The 14,485-nt window shown below is 38.7% G+C and overlaps 1 protein-coding gene across 2 annotated transcripts in view; it reads left to right on the forward strand.

Moving 5' to 3' along the window:
* LOC149241745 (Cation efflux family protein) overlaps positions 1–12,627 on the forward strand; it is a 291,670-nt gene extending 279,043 nt beyond the window's left edge. Inside the window, exons 11-13 of one of the 2 annotated variants that reach the window (XR_016246595.1) lie at positions 11,360–11,427; positions 11,611–11,689; positions 11,836–11,962. Coding sequence is in view for 1 of the 2 variants with exons in the window: in XM_089374049.1 (XP_089230175.1) it covers positions 11,360–11,427; positions 11,629–11,689; positions 11,836–11,960 (254 nt within the window). In the remaining variant the exon portion in view is untranslated. Of the gene's footprint in view, positions 1–11,359; positions 11,428–11,610; positions 11,690–11,835 lie in introns of both variants that reach the window. The other variant, XM_089374049.1, reaches the window with a different exon arrangement.
* Positions 12,628–14,485: the final 1,858 nt, after the last annotated feature.

Here is a 14,485-nt window from a genome sequence, read left to right on the forward strand (position 1 = left end):
CTTCATCCCTATCTGCACTTTTTTTTTCCAGCTCGGGTGTTTGACATATACTTTCTCATTGATGAAGAAGACGTAATAGCCTTTGCCTTGAAGTTGCGACACGGAATGTAAGTTCATCCCCAATCCTGGTACATGTAGCACATTGGTAGCACGAAATTGCTCTCCCGATTCTGTTTGAAAAACTATGGTACCCCTCCTTACTGGAGTACACTTTGCCTTGTTCCCCATGGTGATCTGAAAGTTCATCTTCTCCTCCTGATAATTTGAGAAACATTCCCGGATTCCTGTCATATGCCAAGAGGCTCCACTGTCTATATACCATACCTCTGATGATGCAGAACTAGTCATACAAGCCACTTCTTCTTCCAGCCTGGAAGCCAACATAGAGAAATCGAAATCGCTTTCTCTTGTGCAATTTTCTGAAAATCCGTGTGAGTCTTCTGACGTAGATGCCTCTCCATCATGGTCTCGACCCATACTTGATTTTCCCTTCTTGTCTCTGATTACTTGCTCTGATACCATGTGAAAATTCTATCACTGTAACAACTGATTTACTTTACCTATTTATTTTCCAATAAGTTATTTATGAAATTCCTTCAGTAAACATTAAAATAAATTCTGCTGTAGATATCACACCATAATACAGAAACAAACACATGCGCAAGAATCAACACATTGACACGGATATTTTGGACAACAGTCCCTGAAAAAACCCAATGTGGGAAAACCGGTTCAGCAAGGGAGGATTTTATTATTCAGCTATTCTTTAGTACAACAGGGTGCCAAACTGGCTTACCCAACAGAGAAAATTCTCAAGCACTTCTCCTAGTCTCTGCATCAGCCTGGCTAACCTCTGCGTAGCTCCCAGACACTCTGTGTCAACCCTTGCCTCTCTGCATCAGCACTGGGCCTCTTTGCGTCACCCACGCAGGCCCTCCAGTGATTGCGCAGTCTGTCGCTGCCTCTGTGTCTTCCTGAGAGGTTTTGTGTTTGCCTCTCCAACGTCTGCGCTGGTCTTTTGGTGTTGTTCCCTACTATCTGTTCCGTACTTGCAGCCTTTTGCTGCTCTCTAGACCACAAGTTCGAATTTCTTAGCGAACCCCGCTCCAGAAATCGAATTGACTGGTCTCCCTTAGTGTGTTCTCCAACTGACCCTCAAGCCTTCTCTTTTACTTTTTTCGTTGGTCCATCAATGATCGAGATTAAATCTCTAATCAACAACTAAGATTAGATTTGGCTTGGTCATGACTTTTGGACCCTTCAAACCCAATTTTATATTAATACCCATTAATATTTTATTTTTCCTAAGTTTAGACTTTGGAACTTCATTAAAAATATTAATTATTTTAATATTTTTCAAATCAGTTAGAGTCTGCCCAAACCATTTCTGGGTCTTGGAGATCTCATGTGCTTTAGCCTCTCCACCATTTTTCATGGCTAGAGCACATCCGATGCTACCCCAAATCAACAACTAGGTCATGAAAACTCAAAAGAATCGAGGGATTAGGATGGGCAGAGCACCTAAGTGCTAAGAAGGAATATCAGAGGAAGGAGATATCAGAACTCTGTTCTAATTTCATTTTTTAAAAGACCCTAATGAGAGGGGTTTTCGATGTGTTATTGGAGTTTGGTTTCGAGGGCCCAAAGAACCAAGGGTGTGGACCAAGGTTGAGCACTCAAGGGCTATGGAGGCCATCGAATGAGGAAGGCATTGTAACTTTGTTTTAATTTCCAATTCGAAGAAGTTCCGATAAGAGGATCCCCGACATGGAGAGGCACTTGGTCGCAAGCATTCAAAGAATCGAGGGCAAAGAACAAATACAAAGGGAGAATAGGCTCCTGACAGGAGCTTGAAGGCTTAAGCATGCAAATTCCCAAGCCATTGGTCACGACACCCGGTTCTATGGTGGAATTGCGATAAGAGGGCTAAGAGCAAAGGGCTCAAGAGCATCGAAATGTTACGATTTTGTAATGTTCCTTTTTATAAGAGTTACAAAGGAAGGCTTCGATACCACAACCTCCCCCCCCCCCTTCAAGTGCTATGCCGATGGTCACAGGTGGTGGTTTTATGGCATATGAACAATAAGGAGCTAAGCATGAGAGGGCTTGAGGCATTGAAACTTTGGATTTTCGTAACGACATTTTAATTAAAGTTATGATGCGCCTCAGCTCCGAAATTGCACCATGGAAGTGTTAAGAGATGTATTGGGCTCTGATAGCATACCACAGAGGAAATAAAGGGATGGATGGGTCAGCAGTTAGGTCACGAGGCACGTTCAACTCCACCATGCCTGATCACGACCAGTTCCAAGAGGGGAAGTTTCAAGCTGTTAAAGGGAGAAAGTGACAGGTGAATTGGCCGGAAACCGTGGGGTAATATCGTAATCGAAGAATGGTTAGATCATCAACCTACCACTGATCCAGAGATTAGATCCTGAGTCTGTCTAAGGAAATCAGAGGAATCAACATGGAGATATTTTGCTGTGTCCATCACGACACCTCACGTTTCTCATGTTTTGAAATTTTGTAAATTTTTCATTTTCAAGAAGAGAATCGGATCCGTCTTGTAATCACTAGGAAATTCACATGCTCAGACAACTGTAACATTTGAAGATATTTTTTAAGTTGTTTTGCGTTGGTTCTCCCTATAAAAAGAGGTAGGAAACTCATTAAAAGGGTTCCAAAAATTCTGCTCTCAGGGGTCCGAATTCTGTCTGTTCAAAGATTTCGAGTTTTGTTTGCAGAGAAAGAGGTTCCAAGTTTTGGTTCAATTGCTTGTTCAAGAGGTGGTAATTGTTATACAAATTTCCACTGTGTTGAACTTGTGATATGGACTCCATTTTTGAAGATTAATGAAGAAGATCTGGTGATTCCAAACATGGTAATGTGTAGTATGTGTTCTTCCTCTGTATATCATTTCATATGTGTTTCTCTTCCTCAGAATTGTGTAAGTTGTAGCTGCTGGATTCATTCACAGAGCATTAATTTACTTTTGTTATATTGTAGGAGACAATACTTGTGAGATTGCATATTTACTATGTTATACTATAGTAGAATGTACCCATGAAGTATTGAGTTAGAAACCTTAAAATGCGCTCCATAATTTTTGCATTTCATTTCCTTACTCTTCCATAATTATGCTAGGATTTATTACTTAGGATTTTGGGTCTATCCAGTCCTTGGTGCTGAATTCCTCCCTTACTTTCTCACTTCCCATCTTTACTACAACAACAAATTGGGTTGCATTTACTATGTTTAGGCCACCATACTTGGACATTTATTCTTGGGATGATATATATTGTCTATGTGTATGTTTGGATCTATCTTTGTGAAAGGTAATTGAACCAGATTTAAAATCATTTCTCCATTCATCTTTTGAGCAACAATGAGTCATCTTCAAGAGAGACTAAGATGTCCTAGGCACTGACCTCTCCTCAACCCGGGGGTTGTCTCTAGGAGCTACAACAAGTCCCATAATTTGGCAAGGCAATTGAAGGTAGTTGAAGATATGATTGTTGCATCCACGAGGCATTTTGATGATACACATGCATTGGTGGCAGATTATTGTTGGAGAAGTGCAGTGATACATATGACAGTTTGGAAGGAGAGCTTTCACTTGCATATTTTTAGACTCTCAGAAAAGCATTGGTAGAGATGAAATCCAACTACCTACACCTTTCAGAAAAAATCTCCTACTGATGCTTGTTGAGATATATCATGATGTGCTAGTAGGGAAAGAGGAGGAAGTTGACAAGTTTACTCATGAGCTTGAGATTTCCCAAGAATCCTTGAAAAAGCACTCAAATGTCCCTTCAAGAGTATGTTGGTTGAGGAACTTTGTATGGAGTTGAGTTATGTGTGCTCTACATCCTCCATAACAGAGAATCAGTTGACTATGGCAACCGTCACACAAGAGGATGTTAGGGGAACTCATGATTTGATAGAGGAGCTTCCTGTCATAATTGAGCACGAGGAGCACCCAAATGAATTGACACTTGTAGAGAGGTATGTCCCGGAGGTTCTTGAATATGCACCCATGAGATGTGGAGATAGGAATATTTTAGACGAGGATACATCCATTTAGGATACAAGTTTAGTTGACACAAGTGGAGTGGATACTAGAAGCTTGGGTTGGCATTGGGATCCAAACATAGTATTCAAAACTAGAACTAGTGACTAGACCTGCCTGCCTATCAAACTAGGTTTCAAACCAGAATCGGTCAAACCAAGACTGGTTAGATCTCAATGAATTAGTCTTTAAAAAAATACATGAAATATTTAATTTTTAATGAAAAAAACTACTTTTAAGATTTCAAACCATGATTCCAAACTAATAGAGACAAAATATGCAAAGTTTTCTCATCTATATACCATGTAAAGGTGAATGTATCAAAATGGCACCGAGTGCAATACATATCAACAACAAAGTACATAATGAATGAGGCTCAAAATGGCCTCTAGGGTCCAAAAACAGCGCTACAAGCTATGGGGCCACTGGCCTACTACAAGTCTATATATCAGTGATCAACATGATCACTACTCATCATGTTCAAACTCATCACTGCTAGTAGAGATGGGATCATCAACATGAGCTACATAAATAATCTAGCTCAGAGTTTGAGGACTCCTAAAACTCCTCTACAAACTCAGTAGCAATGGTAGTAGTAGCAAAACTCGACATCAAAACTACAAATCACTGATCGACATGATCACTCATGAAACTCATCATTGATTCAATGCTACTAGAAATGGGATTGTCAACAAGAGATACATAAACATCTTCTAGCTCAAAGTCTTCAAACTCGGATTACTCAACCTTACAATATGATAGAAATTGAAAAAGTTTAACATGCCTAACCAATGATTTTGGTTTGAGTCCTCAACCTTATAATGTGGTAGAAAAAGCTTCGCATGCCAACCACTTATTTTCCTTTGAGTGAAAGGTACATTTTTGTTAAGGCCATGGTAGAGGAGTTCAACAATCAATCCAACCAACATCAACAAACTTCAACAGTCAATGCCACCAACATCAAGGTTCTTAAAGGGCTTCATGCTCTTGATCAAATGCCAATCTAATACCCCCACGCGTGATAGAATCAAATGGAAACATTGCAAAACACCAAACCATGAAATCTTGAAAACCATTGAGTGTGCCGAATTTTGAGCGAAATAAAAAATTCTAGTTTCTCCATATGACATCCAATGAGGTCGAAATCACTCTCAAACATCCTAAGTCATTTCATGGTAATGTTAAAAATTTAAGTAAAAGGACATCTCAACCCTAACAATGCTAGCAATCAATGGTAATGTTAAATTCTTAAAGTAAAAGGATGAAAATGAGAGGGGAGACATGCTTTTCTTGGAGGGGTTGTTTTTGGAGGGAAACAGGGCCAAGTTTCCCTCAAAACTGCTTCAATACTCACAAAACCACTTTTTGTCAGGTCCGCGGCTAGCCTGGCAGTGAATCGAACAGTGTATGACGGAACCAACAGTTTTATGGGAAAACCAGCCGGTTCCATCATAAACCGGTTGGTTTATGCCCGGTTTGACCAAAAAACCATTGAGGAGGGCAGTCTAACTGGGTTTTTCTACCAGTTTGGAGGAGTTTGCTAATGAACCGACTGGTTTGACTCGTTTCCGGTTCAAACTGGACGGTTTTGAATACTTTGGATCCAGGTGGGGCTTTGCATTATATACCAGATGGCAGAGATGTATGATGACTATGGTGTTGGTGGGATGGTTGACCTAGTGACTGAGCGCACACATTCTTTAGGGGAGTTCTAGTCAGCAGTAGTGGCCAGTCGGTTTATGAGCAGACTTCAAGAGACATCTTGGCACATTGTCTGTGTGCAGGGTTGGAGGCAGGAGTTATTCAGATGGGAGGGCATTGATATGCCACCAGGCAGGGCATTGTATGGAGTTGATGCACTTCCATTGATGTATTGGGCACAGGAGCCACTGAGGATCGACACAACAATGACATCCCCATTGGCATGTGACGAGTTATGCCACTCAGGTCTACCAAGATAGATGAGGAGATATGACTCACGTCATGGTTGGTTCACTAGCAAAGTGACAGATGCATTAGCACATGTGGGATACCCGACGATATAGGGTGGCATATCAACAAGTGGTGGTATCTAGTGGTGTATAGAGATATGTTGTGGTGTGCATTGGTATGCAAAGGAGCACAATGATGCATGGTTGTATGCAGTGGTGAATGGTGTTGCACAATGGGATCTTGGAGCTTTGCTTCTAAGGAGACTGATGATTGGGGCATCAAACATACCAGTGGGTTTGGTTTACCTAGGATCGATGAGTGGACGGATGAGCATCAGGGAGCGTTGCATTTCTCAAAGATTGATCTTCGATTGAAACATCACTTGATTAGGGTTGTAGAGCAGGATACTCGCAAGAGTGTCCTTGGGTATTTGTATGGGTTCTTAATCATGCCCTTGGGATTGACCCACACATATATCACTTTCCAGTCCTGCATACTGTTGCAGAGGCTTTTGTTGTTGGTCGTTGATGCTCTCATCACATATAACAAGACAAAAGGTCACCTGAGACAGTTGGGGGAGACACAATGCATCGTGGATAGGAGAATGACTTCCCAGTTAAGGCGTATGGTCAGAGTGCGAATTGACAGATACAGGAAGGATTAGGGATGGCGTGACCTACTGCAAAGGCAGTATATGTTCCGCCCTTGAGTACACACTTAGGAAGATGATCAGGAGAGAGTTGTATGACACACCTTCGACAAGACATTTTTGAGGCATTGTACGAGCATGGGGCATAGTGGATGGTAGACCTCTTTTACAAGAGGGTGTATGGGCTCCAAGCAGTAATTGGGTACATCACTAGGAGATGGGATAACAAAGTTCGCTATGTGATCTGGCGGGAGTAGGTTAGTTTAATATGCACCGAATTGATTCATCATACATGGTTTCCATCTATTGGTTGCATAGAGAGATTAGAGATGCGGCACAGATGGGCGCCAACAGTTAGCAGTACTTCGCTACAGCAGTCAGTTATGATTAAAGTGGCGTAGCGGCAGCATGGCATTTTCCTTTTGAGATTAGCATGGGGCCCTGACATTATATAGGTCTCATCAACTCAATTACCATTATGGATGAGCTGGTCTTTATAGGGGAACATCACTCAGATCTTCCATTGGACTTTAGTTTGGCATAGGGTGTTTGATTTCTCAGTGATTCGTTGATGGTATGAAAGGTGGCAGTGGTTAGTTCATGTGGGCAAGGACCCTTTTTAGTAGAAGTTGGATTGTACTTTCAGGAGTTCACTCTTGAGGTACATGAGATTGGTTTTTTGATAAAGCAACTTCTTGAGGAGATGGCCAAGATTTTGCTTTTTCAATATGCTCTATTTATTGGAAGTATGCAAAGGGCCTTTGGTATCTATGCCTTGTTGGAGAGTGCGTGGAGTGAGGAATGCTTCATGATGATCATGATGGTTTGGGATCTTGGTATTACTTTGGATCAACTTGTGGAGCGACATCATGCGATGACATTGCTTGAGGACAAGCAATTTTTGGGAGGGGAGATTGTAATGTCCCCAAATTTTGGATTACCTTGTGATTTTGTTAGGAGGGATTTCCAGAGCTTATGTCAGCGTGGTCATAGGAGTGAGATTACTCCATTGGTGGGTCTGGAGGGTTTTAGAGGAGTTTTATGGCTCTGACTGGGATCACTTACCATATTTAATCATTTGGATTGGTTATGCACGATTCACTCTTGGTTACACTGCATTCTGACAATTTCTATAAAACAAAGTTATTAACGAGCATATTTTAATTAATTACATTTAAGTTCATGTAATAGCTTGTCGGAATTGGGGGGGGGGGTGGCTGGAAAGATTGACAGGGAATGATAATAAAAAGGGTGCTTTGGGTGGCTAGTGTGACCATGGAGGCGAATTAAGCATTTTCCGGGGTTAAAAGTGGCTTTAATTCATTAATAAACATCAGTTTATTAAATAAGAAATGAAAAGGGAAAAAGGTAAAATGAATACAAAAGTGGCCACTATGTTATAAAAAGGGAAAAGTGAGGAGTCTGTCATTTTATCACTTGCATTTGGAAAAATAAAGCTCTTGGAGAGTTTTTGGAGAGAAGCTTAGGATTTGAGAAACCCTTGCTGCCATAGTGAACTTCAGTGTTGAAACTATACACCTTAGTTGGTTTAGAGAGTGGAATCACTCAGATTTCATCATTGGGCTTCAAAGGAGAAGAGGATTTGAAGAAGACATTAAGGTAAAGGTGCCATCAATTGAGTTTATTTTCTAATGTGGAGTTTACCATTTTCTTACAAGATGATAAATCATTCCTAGAGGAGCCAAGGATTGCCATAAAGGAAGAGGTCGTTTTCCTTGCTAAGGGAGGTGAAGATTCATTTTGTTGAAGGAGGTCGAAGTCTCTGCCATGAGGGACAAGTTCCTGTTATTTCAGATCGCTGGCTGAACATAACAATTAATGGATTGAAGTTCGGTGGAAAAGAGCTGAGTTTCTACTCCTGTGTGAGGGTCGAGTTCCCATCCTCTTGTGCTGGATGCATTTCTTATTTGCTGGGACATGTTCTGTCGTTCCCTTGTTGCAATAAGGACCAAGTTCATCCCCATTTATTGCTGAATTGAGTGCTGGGTGAAGGGACGAGTTTCTAGTGCCTGTGTCTGGACGTTTTACCTGCTGCATCATATCTCTCTGTGGGGTCAGCCTTCCCTTTATTGAGCTGGCCAAGTTACACAGTTAGAGGCCGAGGTGGTGTGTTGGAAAAGACCAAACTTTATCTGCTGTTAGTGACTGAGTTTGTGGACTGATGTATCCCTGATATCTTCTGCTGAGTATGTGCCTGTGAAGAAGATTATAGTATTCCTGTAACTGGCTCAATTCACTGTCTATTCCTTCCTGAAGTTATCTGTGAATAAAGGCTTCTTGGGCAGTGTGTAACCCAGGTTCATCTGTTCCTTATGTTTTTGCCTTGTCATTAACCATTGCAAATGGTTGTGAGCCCTTTTAAAGCTACTGTACAATGTCTGGTGTTATAATACAGTGAAGAATGATGATATTAGTGGCTGCCATTGTTATGTCAGTTATGTTTATCTTTGTTGTAGATGATACAATTGTTGTGGTGTCATTCTAAGACAATTTCGTAAGTATTTATGTTGGTGCTGCTTATTCATATGAGCCCAGACAGAAAAAAACACCTACAGCAGACTCTGCACCAACTGTTTGTCAAAACGCTACAGTGAATGAAAATGAATAAACTCAGAAAATTCCGTGGGTTTTCTCAAGTAATTCCCGGAAGGAATTCTACATAGGGCCACCCCTACTATTTTGTATAGGACCTCCCATTTCTAGCTTCCCTTTGGAAGTACCATAAAATCAAATCTTCAGAAGAGGGTGAATTGAAGGGGTCAAGATTTATTGGGATTCAAAGTAATTAACTATTTAATTCTACATAGGGCCACCCCTACTATTTTGTATAGGACCTCCCATTTCTAGCTTCCTTTTGGAAGTACCATAAAATCAAATCTTCAGAAGAGGGTGAATTGAAGGGGTCAAGATTTATTGGGATTCAAAGTAATTAACTATTGATGGTTTCCTGGCTTTTAACCTTCTGATGTCCATTCTCCAATCTTTGAGCTTAATTTCTTCATCTGAAGTTTTATCTGCAAATCTTCTTCCTTCCATTGCTTAGCTGCAATCATTTCCTCAATATTTCTCATTATTTCTGTTTCCGTGGTTTTTTTTAGTAAATCTGAGATTTATATACTCCTGTCTGTCAATTAACAGTAAGGTCTGGAATGCTATTAGTATTACTTCTCTGCCTCCTCATCAATTGTGCCACCATCTACCGACAGAAAACTCAAAGCTAGACAAAGTAGCAGGATATACCATATAATTCCTTGTTTTCATGACAAATGCACATTGAGATGGACCAGGGCCGCGTGGGAGCACCACCCCCTGGATTCCGCTCCCAAAGTGCGCTCCCACAAAAAAAAATCGCTCCCTGGCTTTTTCGCATTTTTTTTGACAAAGATGTTACAAAAACAATTTTGTTTCAAAGAAACAAGAGTTTTTGAGTAGGGCAGCATAATATTCAAGCATATGGCCTTTGTATTGATATGCAATTCATGGTAAAAATGAAATTCTTTATCTTTCATTTTCATTCTTTTACTTAAATTTTTGACATTCATTTTCATCCTTTTGCTTAAATTTTTGACATTACCATGAAATGACTTGGGATGTTTGAGAATGGTTTCAACCTCATTGGATTTCATATAGAGAAAGTAGAATTTTAGATCTCACTCAATATCCAACAGATTTATCAGTTTTTCAGGATTGGGAGGATTGCAATGTTTCCATTGGATTTTGTCATGTACTATAGTATGGAATTCGTATTTAATCAAGAGCACCAAGCCCTCTATGTACCTTGATGTTAGTGACATTGGTTGTCGAACTCCTCTATCATGACCCTACTAAAATGTACCCATCACTCAAGCAAAATCTATGTTTTTTCTATCTTATGTTAATGCTTAGAGGGTGATATTAATGACTAAGATCCCAAGATAGACAATGATTTTGATGATATGTAGGTATTTGTTGTAGCATGATTTTTTGGGTGCTATAGGCCATCTAGAGCCTATTTGTTGATATATTTTCTGTTCAGAGATGGATTGCACTCGATGCTATTTTGGTTATGTGCAGCCTTACATGCTATATAATTGAGAACTTGTAACTTGTGGACATGTGGTTGATGAAAATTATAACTTCTAAATGATTGATGTTATATGGTTTAATCCATGTTTTTATGCTTTTTATATTTAATTCATCATTCTACATGCTTTTGTTGACATATATGTGTCAAAACATATATATGCTCTTGAGCCAGGGGCTTTTGAAAATGTTGCTCCCCACTCCCACTTCCCGCTCCTGCTCCCAAGCAGGCTCAAGGTGGACTATTAATCATGATATTCCCTTTTCCTCAAATAATCTCATGTCAGAAAGCTATTTTGAACAAGTAACCACATAAAGGCAACTATCTTTGTTCCATTGCCCTAAATACCCAGTCCTCTTCCAGGCATTCTTCCTTCATCAGTGTTATTAACTGTAAGATTGTAGGCCTGTGAGACTATGTGTCGCCCTTTTCCCTTTCTCTCATTGGTTTCATCTATAACATGTGGATATAAAATAGACATCTGAATATTTTTTCTTTTGTAAAATATGTCTTATATTTACACATGCAAATAATCCCAAGGAATGACAATGCTTTTAATATTATCGCTGATTTGTTTGTTTCTGACGCAAATAGTTGGCTAAGCTTTGCTGTCTCTCTGTGACAGAGTTCAATGGAGTCACAATTGTACAAAATTACCTCGAACGCACAGGCCGAGATTTATGGGCTAAAGAGGTGATGAATAAAAAAGCCTGACTTTGTCCAGCAGTTTAGTATATATTTTATGTATCCTAAAGGCACATCTATAATTGACCATGTCCAACTTGACTTAGAAGACAGTATAAGGCATATCCTGTTATTACAGGTGTGAAACCTATAATGCTTATGGATTTTAGAAAAGTATTAATGGTGTTGTAGTCATGAAAATTGGAGCAGTTTCGTGAGGCTGTGAAGGAAAAAGATGGCGCTGCACTTGATAGGGTCATGGCAAATTATGGTATGGATTATGCAAATTACTGATGGAGTGGAAAGATATTATTTTTCGTATGCAAAGTGCTTTAATTACATCGTTATTTAAGAAGTATTTTGACTGGAGCTCTGTGATATAAATTTTGTTGTCATCTGTTGTGTTGTCTTTTGCAGGTGAAGAGGTGGTTTCAGCCCTTGGCTTCGAGGTTGACAGGTTGGAAAAGGAAATCCAGAGAATCGTTCCAGGAATTCAACATGTTGATATTGAAACCCATAATCCTAAAGGTCCATTGCCATAACAGATGTTATTGTTCAACATTGACAAGCAAATTGAGCATGTGCATGTTGAAGTATTCAAGAATCTCTCTGCTGCAACAGTTAATCATAATTGAAGGCCTATATAATTTACCTGGGATGGCTAACGTTTTCAGCTGAATTTTGGTATTTTGAATGGACTGAGCAGAACTCTGTGGATACGGTATTATTCTATTGTGAAATTTTCATCAAGATAAATTTTCCAAGGACAGGTTCGAATACTAAAGTGTCCTGTACTTGGTTTAAAGTGTTCCTTGCAGAAAAACAAGGATATATTCTCTTAATTTCTTGATTGACTCGTCTTCAACAAGAATCAGCAAAAATGATCCTATTCTTGAGAGTTTGACCATTAAGTTTTCTGCTGTCATCATTGACAGTAGTGTTTTAGCGTTGAGTTAGAGGGATCAAACTCGCATGGGACCAGAACATGTTTCTCATTTTAATATGGTTTTTTAAGAGCATTTATTTTGGACTTCAAAATACCACAGGCAATTCCATACATGGCCAATATTTCATTGTAGGATATGTACTGGGCTTTCTAATGTACAAGAGGCATTGGGCCTTTCCCTTTTCAGGTTGTTGTATACTAATTGTTTCCAACATTTTCATTGGAGTGTAGTAATAAATTTGGTTGATCCGTGTGGAATTCAATTGTTTGTTCAGTGACACGATTAAAGCATCCTTACATTTTTCCTTTTACGGTTCAGCATTATCATCGGTTTGTTTTTCAGTTATTTTTTAGAATTATTTGTCTGTGTTTTATATATATATAGAGTAGTATTAAATTATTATATTTATTTTCATTGTTGGCAAATCTAGGTTATTACATTTTTTGCCAAATGTAATTTTTTTTTGTTCTAAAATGGATATATGTAATTTTAGTTTTTTTATTATTGTTTTTTATTTTAATTTAGCTAAATTTAAACTAAGTGGCAGGTTCTAGCGTGTGTTAAAAAAAACGATATATTTGTTAATTGGGGGATATAATTAACATTTTTTTACCAATGGACATTGCAAGGAAATCTAATGGTCAGAGCACACTATTATAAATAGAAGGAATTTAATGTGAGTTGTTTAGTTGACATTTTATTAAGTTCTAAGCATTTTATGAAAAACATGGAAGTAGATAGGGCACCAATGACAGAGAAAATCGGGGTTATCTTAAATATCCACTAACCCATACATTATACATGGATTAATTGAAAGTTAAAAATTGAAGATTGGGAAGGGGGGGCTATATCGATTAGCACTAGTGTGAAATAACCATTAAACCACCCATTGGCACAAGTATTCGGAGACACTGTAGCAAGAAATGGTGGTAGCTTGTCATTATTATGCTTCAAGTGTCAATCATTCTTTCTGGGGACTAGTTTTAGGGTTGGAATGTTATGACCATGCTTTGCCTTTTGATATCGCTAATGGCATGTACTAAATTTATGAGTTTAGGCTTCTATGATGTGAGCAATTTTGATATGAGTCTTCCAGATCCATCACATTGTGTTTTTGAGTCAGAAAAACGTTTTGAGCTAGCAAGTGTGGCTCATTATCAAAATGTTTTGAGCTAGAAAGTGGTGGCTCATTATCAAGACACTAATGACAATTTTGATCAAACCTCGTTGAATAAATATATGAGAGAACCTAGGTGAAAAATTAAAAAAAAATCAAAGAATCCACTTAATGTTCTGCTCTAATATGTATTACCCATAAAAAATTGGAATATGAAATGTGGAATATGTATTACCCACGAAAATGTTCTACCCCAACCACCCTTCAACACCAGTTGGACATGACTTCAATTGAATATCCTAATTGTTGAGTCATCCCCTAGGTAGACATCCCCTCCATCATATTCTTCATATTGACATAACCCTCTCCCTATGGGGTGTCATATGATAGGATGCTACCAATTCGATCAACCATGCTTCATGATATAGTTGTGTACTTGTTGAATAGAAAAAACATATATCCTTCATTTGAAGAAGTTCTCCCTTTATTCAACTACTCATCAAATCACTTGTTTTGTTCAACAATATTCAACTTACAACCTCTTTTGGAATGCCCTACTTTACTGATCTTCTTGTCAACTTAGATGCATACTTAGATATTCCTTTTGACCTAGATCTCCCTATGGAGAATTTTCATTTTCCTTTGTCTACCAGTCGACCTCTCATCAACAACACACATTTGGTTAATCTTTCCATGTTCCTTGTCCTCATCTCTTTTGTTAGGAGAGATGGCACCACATCATTAAGAATTAGTGTGGTTTTATTGCTACTAATAGCCACAAATACACTAACCTATGAGTTAAGCAAAGAATGTAATAGATTGCTACATTTTTTTTTTTTTTTTTGTAATAAATATATCTACACTCAATAGCTAATTGATCATAGTATTGAATGCATGCAAGTAATCTTTTAGTGAATCACCCTCTTTTATTCTCGAAAGGTAGATTTTCTTTTAAAGAAGTAACTTATTAACCAAAAACTTAAATTGGTATTAGTTACACAAC

This window comes from Pinus tabuliformis, chromosome 8 (assembly GCF_031772625.1).
Source record: "Pinus tabuliformis cultivar Carrire ecotype Pingquan chromosome 8, CPIR1, whole genome shotgun sequence".
Taxonomy (NCBI): Eukaryota; Viridiplantae; Streptophyta; class Pinopsida; order Pinales; family Pinaceae; genus Pinus; species Pinus tabuliformis.